The sequence below is a fragment of the Ochlerotatus camptorhynchus genome, unplaced genomic scaffold (assembly GCF_037179485.1).
Source record: "Ochlerotatus camptorhynchus isolate MF236.1 unplaced genomic scaffold, CSIRO-AGI_Acam_v1.1 ptg000401l, whole genome shotgun sequence".
NCBI classification, from domain to species: Eukaryota; Metazoa; Arthropoda; class Insecta; order Diptera; family Culicidae; genus Ochlerotatus; species Ochlerotatus camptorhynchus.
The window spans coordinates 236,559-243,287 of NW_027040887.1; the positions used below are offsets into that span (position 1 = coordinate 236,559).

A 6,729-nucleotide genomic window follows, 5' to 3' on the forward strand; every position below is an offset into this window, starting at 1 on the left:
ACAGTGAACAATGAATTATCGGCTCCGTAAAGCTAATGCGATTGAGCCTTCCAAATAAACGAACTCGATAAACAAAGAAAATAGCAATCGAATACTACGAACTAACGGCAGCGACTTTTAGTGCAAAACAACGAACACGGTTGGCCCTTTGCATCACTAAATGTGCCCACAACTCATGAGTGAGTGAAATCTACTGTAGCGACCTTGAAATTCTGATTCGGATATTTCGCAGTATTGAATAATGTATGATTCTTCCACTTTTAGGATACTTATTTGTACACATGCTTTATTACATTCCCTAATATAACTTAAATTGATTTATTTTAGTGTAAAAATAAATAATTATAGACACATGACTAACGCTACTCTGGCTCTCTTCAAGGCCATCAGCTAGTGCTTCCGGTGGTAGTGGACCACGTGCAGGTACTTCTCCAACCAACGGATCCTACTGACTATCTGACCGAGCGTGCGCGCGTGCTTCCCCGAAAGCCGATGCCGCCGGTTGTTGGTGGTAACCCGAAGAAAGTTGAACGGCCACTTGGCGAGCAACCTCCTGGCCCGCACTACTCGCCGCCACCTGGCTGGGATATGCAAATGGTACTCCTCGACTGTAGAGCTCAGAGGCAGACCGGCCATATGCGGCATCCAGAAGTTGCTGGTAGGACTGTTGTTGTTGATGTTGTTGTTGATGCTGTTGCTGTTGCTGCTGCTGCTGCTGATGATATTGTTGCTGAAAATGCTGCTGCTGTGCATAGGCAGAACTCCCTCCGTAAGCTTGACTGTTGGCGAGAGCAGCGGCATAATCGAGTGATGATGGTGAGGATGCACCGGTGGAGCCCAGAACGTGTCCGGTGTGTACAGGAGCGGCTGCGTACGAAGCGTATTGGGATGGGTTGTGAAATGGAGTCGTAGGCGGAGCAGCAGCCGCATAGCTAGCTGCCAGCGAAGTGTGCCCTCCGTAGCTCATATGAGCATGGGGATGGGAAGCATACGGGCTGCTGTAAGCTAGAGAAGCCGGAGCGGCGTAGCTTACCGGTAGGGAGGCTGCGTACTGCAGCGGAGCACTGCCCATTGGTCTGAAGGTTTTGTGCATTGGACTCGCATACAGCTGACCTGCATACACCATCGGCCCACTGGATCCGTACTGTAGCGGTGCTATGGCTCTGGCTGTGGTGTACAGTTCGGGGTTGATCCCACCGAACATGTGTGCTCCATATCCGAACGAGGCATGTTCTAGACCAGGCTCTGCTGTGGCACTGCTAATTGCCAGACAAGCCAAAATCGTCTGAAAAAGAAAACCAACATTCTAGAATCCTGCAACTTCTGTAAACCGCTTGCCAAACAAAAAAACTCACCAATCTGAACATCATATTGAAACAATGCCAAGTGGACTCTCTACCCGGGTTGAGGAAACACAAACTACTGATAAGCTATCGAAACGATACGTTTGTCTTTATATGAAACACCCCCGCTGTTTTGAGGCAGTCTTATTTTTTCGGTAATTGAACCACATTTCAATTACCCCAAAACCGAGTTGATGCTTTCTTCCGTAGTCGTCGTCGTCGTCGTCGTCGGAATAAAAACAAACTAGGAACCGACAACATGCAAATCTCCTCCTGCTCTGAGTTAGATCATCGCATGAATAATTCAACGGCGCTAGGTGCCGTTGACGCGTCGTTTAGCACCGTAAATGAGGTGACCAAATTACGCTGCATGTGCTGAAATTCGCTATAGGTATCCGAATCAAAGAGTAGGCGCAAAATGTCAAATCCCCGTGGCCTGCTGCTGCTGCTACTGGCACGAATGCGGTCACTGAGCGGAAGTGAGGCAATAAATCTCCAAACGAGTACCCACCGTACCTACCTAGAGGTATACCTACCTATTGCATTCGACTCGGGCAGTCAGAGTTGCGCTGATAGTTGTTTGATCGTGAGGTCTAATCTTTTTCTCGACGACACGGTTGCACCAGAGCCCAATCGCCGTCGGTCGGTTGATCGAGCGACTGAGGTGGTGTGCATAATTGCTCCGAATATGACCTCGTCTGGTTCTGGTGCAATTTGTCTGCTCGCAGGGATCGTTGACTGCGAACCAGACAGGCCGGAGCGGAGATATTGCAATTGAAAGTCGTATTTCGTGCGGTAGCTGCGGGCCTCTGTTGACACATTGACCGGGGTGAATTCCAGTGCGATGGAAGAGATTAGAGCAACTTGGAATGGTGAAAATGCGGAAGGTGTTCGGATCGGGGCCTCTCAATAGCCTAGTAACCAATGGTGAGGTATATTCTCGGTTTGATCAGCATTTTTTTTTTCGTGAGAGCCATACAAAACAAATGTCGATTTCAGTTTTTTGGTCTTTCCTCGATTTATTCCAGGAGTTTTGTAATTTTTCGGTTGAAAAAAATGCTTTGATAAATGGAACATGACTACGACAAAAGCATTTTTCTTGGGACCATCGCTAAAAATCTGCTATTTATCAATTTTATCTAGATGAACGCGTCATTGGGACGGTGCTAATGGATATTTTTGGACGCTATTAAAAATTAAGTCGATTGCTGAATTTATGTATGGGCCCAAATTAGGGGCATTTAGGCCGACATTACATCCATTTCCCCTATATAAATTAACTAATTAAAGAAATTTTATACTTAATGGATATTTATATTTATTGGTGCGGGGGAAGGGGGGGTAGGTGGGGAAGGTTGGGAGGGCGCTCCATTCGCAACTATTTCACCTCTAAACCGTATAGAAATTGTCGTGCCATTTTGATGATTTCTTGGTTGTTGTTGTTGTGGTCATGTTTAGGGTTGTTTTTACTATTGAGCTATGTTGGAGATGGTATGTTTATTTTAGCGTTGTTAGGGGGCCAATTCTTTACAAGATCACCTACCAGAAAAAAAACATACTTATTGGTTGCTGCGATCTAACAAGGAGAAGCAAATTTCATGCTTGAAACCACAATAGTGTCCAAGATTTAGATTTACTTCTAATTTACTTTCTGCATGTCCTTTGAAGTTGGATAGGCTAATGGATAAGCGCCATCTATGTGATTCTCTGTGCAATCTTATTTGTTAAGTTAAGTGTTAAGATTTTTCAGGAATATTCCATAAATTCCAGGATGATTTCCAGGACATGAGACAAGTTCTTAAAACTACAGGGAAGTCCAGAAAAGTTCACGGAAGCCTAGAGATTTTGAAGAGAGAAGAAGGGATAGTTCAGATCTTTAGGGTGGTTACAATAACTTCACGGAAGCTTCATTTTTATTATCTATTCTTTCAGGGTAGTTGCAAGATCTTGGAGAAATTGTTCCTATAAATTTAAATAAAACATCCAGAACTTCACTGACAATCTTGGAACCGCGAACATTATTTGGATTACCTTAGAGAAGTCCTGATAATTTCAGGGAAGTCCAAAGAACTTCAAAGAATTTATGAAAAAATCAGAAAATATTAGGGAATTTCACAGTAGTCCAGAGAACTTTAAAAAAGATCCGAGAATTCCTGTAAAATTAAGGCAACTACAAGGAAGTTACGAGAATTCCAGAAAAAAGACGGGAACGTCAGTGAGGATTCATGAATATTAGGAAAATCACTGTAGCGTAAGAGAAATGCTGAGAACATATAGAGTCCAGAGAACTGCTGGGAGGTCCAAATAATTTCTGGGAAGTTCGTAGAACTTCACGAAGTCCAGAGAACTTCTGGGTAATAAACAAAACTTCTGGGATGTCCACAAAACTTCTGGGAAGCCCAGAAAACTTTTTGGAAGTCAAAAAAACTTCTGGGAAGTCCAGAGAACGTCTGGAAAGTTCAGAGAACTTCTGGGAAGTCCAGAAAACCCCTCGAAAGTCCACTGAACTTCTGGAGCGAAAAACGTCTGAAAAGTAGATAATTGGTGGGATCTTCAGCGAACTTCTGGGAAGTGGGAAGCAGAGAATTATGAAGATTAGTGGGATATTCAGAGAACTTCTGGGAAGCAGAGAACTTCTGGGAAGCCCAGAGAACTTTTGGAAGTCCAGAGAACTTCTGGAAAGTGCAGAGAACTTCTGGGAAGTCCAGAAAACTTCTGGGAAGTAGAGAACTTCTGGGAAGTCTAGAGAACTTTTTGAAAGTCCAGAGAACTTTTTGAAAGTCCAGAGAACTTGTAATATGTCCAGAAAACTTCTGGGAAGCCCAAAGAACTTCTGGAAAGTCTACAGAACGTCTGGGAAGTCCAGAAAACTTCTGGAAACTCCATTAAACTTATGGGAAGTCCAGAAAACTTCACGAAGTTCAGAGAACTTCTGGGAAATCCAGAAAACATTTGCAAAGTCCAGAAAACTTCTGCAAAGTCCAGAAAACTTCTGGGAAGCCCAGAGAACATCTGGGAAGTCCAGATAATTTTTGGGACTTCCAAAGAACTTTTGGGAAGTGCAGAGAACTTCTGGGAAGTCCAGAAAACTTGTGAGAAGAGCGAAAAACGTCTGAAAAGTAAATAATTGCTGGGATCTTCAGCGAACTGCTGCACCAAAGTAACACACATCAATCAAAATAGGTTGCTGCAACTTGATTGCAACTGAAATAAGGTGCATACAAGTAACCACAACAGTTAAATGACAAATGTGCTGCTAGAGGCAAAGTCCTGAGAACTTGTGGGAAGTCCACAAAATTTATGGAATGTCCACAAAATTTCTGGAATGTCCACAAAACTTCTGGGAAGCCTAGAGAACTTCTGGAAAGTCCAGAGAATTTTTGGGACTTCCAGAGAAGTCGGAAGTAGGGAACTTCTGGGAAGTAGAGAATTTCTGAGAAGCAGAGAACATCTGGGAAGTCCAGAGAATTTTTGGAAGTCCAGAGAACTTTTTGGAAGTCCAGAGAACTTTTTGGAAGTCCAGAGAACTTCTGGGAAGTCCAGAAAACTTCTGAACAGTCCACTGAACTTATGGGAAGTCCAGAAAACTTCTGGGAAGCACAGAGAACTACTGGGAAGTCCAAATAATTTTTGGGACTTACAAAGAACTTCGGGGAAGTGCAGAGAACTTCTGGGAAATCCAGATTTTCTGGGAAGTCCATAGAACGTCTCGAAAGTCCAGAGAACTTCTGAGAAGTCCAGAAAACCTCTGGAAAGTTCACTGAAATTCAGGGAAGTCCAGAGAACTTCACAAAGTTCAGAGAACTTGTGGGAAGTAAAAATAACTTCTGAGAAGTCCAGAAAACTTCTGCAATGTCTACAAAACTTCTGGAAAGCCTAGAGAACTTCTGGAAAGTTCAGAGAATGTTTGGGACTTCCAGAGAACTGGGAAGTAGAGAACTTATGGGAAGTAGAGAACTTCTGGGAAGTAGAGAACTTCTGGGAAGCAGAGAACTTCTGGGAAGTCCAGAGAACTTTTTGGAAGTCCAGAGAGTTTCTGAGAAGTCCAGAGAACTTCTGAGAAGTGCAAAATAGTTCATGGAAGTCCAGATAACTTCTGGAAGAAAGGAAATTCTGGGAAGTCCAGAGAACTTTTTGAAAGTCCAGAGAACTTTTTGGAAGTCCATAGAACTTCTGGGAAGCCCAAAGAACTTCTGGGAAGTTCAGAGAACTTCTAGGAACTCCACAGAACGTCTGGGAAGTCCAGCAAACTTATGAAAAGTCCACTGAACTTATGGGAAGTCCAGAGAACTTCACGAAGTTCAGAGAACCTCTGGGAAGTAAAGAGAACTTTTTGGAAGTCCAGAGAGCTTTTTGGAAGTCCAGAGAACTTTTGGGAAGTAAAGAGAACTTCTAGGAAGTGCATAGAACTTCTGGAAAGTCCAGAAAACTTCTGGGAAGCCCAGAGAACTACTGGGAAGTCCAGATAATTTTTGGGACTTACAAAGAACTTCTGGGAAGTGCAGAGAACTGAAAACGTCTGAAAAGTAGAGAATTGCTGGGATCTTCAGTGAACTTCTGCACCCAAGCAACACACATCCATCAGAATAGGTTGCTGCAACTTGATTGTGACTGAAATAAGGTGCATACATGTAACCACAACAGTTAAATGACAAATGTGCAGCTAGGGCAAAGTACTGAGAACTTGTGGGAAATAGATAACCTCTGGAAGTCCAGAGAACTTCTGGGAAGTCCAGAGATCTTCTGGATAGTCCAGCGAATTTCAGGAAAAACCAGAGAACTTCTGGAAAGTCCAGAGAATTTTAGGGAAGTCCAGAGAACTTCTGGAAGTTCAGCGAATTTAAGAAAGTCTTTCAAGTTCTGAGAATTCCTGGGAAGTCCAGAGAACTTTTGACAAGTCCAAAAAACTTCAGGAAAGTTGAATGAATTTCTGAGAAATCCAGATAGCATTGATAAGTCGATAGTAAGTTCCATTAGCTTAACAATCCTTACTGTTCCAAGTATTTCAAGAAAATGATCCCGTAAGTCCGAAGATTTTATAGAAGCTCCAACAACTTTAGACAAATTCTCACCAATTGGCATGTGATTGGAGGTGTTGAATAAATGTTTTGGGTTAAGTCGAATCTGGCCCCTGGCATACTCTCAGGAAGCCTTAGCGTGAAACTTCAAAGGCACAAATGTCAGCGTCCACAAAACATACAAATTTGAAATTGCTACTCTCTGTTTGTAGTTGCACAGCAAACAAGGAGTAGCAATTCTATATTTGTATGTTTTGTGGAAGCTGACATTTGTGCCTTTAAAGTTTCACGCTAAGGCTTCCTTAGAGTATCACCTTAAGGCCTTGGAAAAAGCTAGTCTTATGCTCCATGTCCGAGTGAAGTGGGAA

The 6,729-nt window shown here is 43.1% G+C and overlaps 1 protein-coding gene across 1 annotated transcript; it reads right to left on the reverse strand.

Moving 5' to 3' along the window:
• Positions 1-279: 279 nt before the first annotated feature.
• LOC135710693 (mastermind-like domain-containing protein 1) lies at positions 280-1,410 on the reverse strand. Its single transcript, XM_065233339.1, has 2 exons — positions 1,356-1,410; positions 280-1,285 (listed from the first exon to the last, which is right to left on the reverse strand). The coding sequence occupies exons 1-2, from the start codon at positions 1,368-1,370 to the stop codon at positions 446-448; spliced, it is 855 nt and encodes a 284-aa protein (XP_065089411.1). The 5' UTR covers positions 1,371-1,410; the 3' UTR covers positions 280-445.
• Between the last annotated feature and the right edge of the window lie 5,319 nt (positions 1,411-6,729).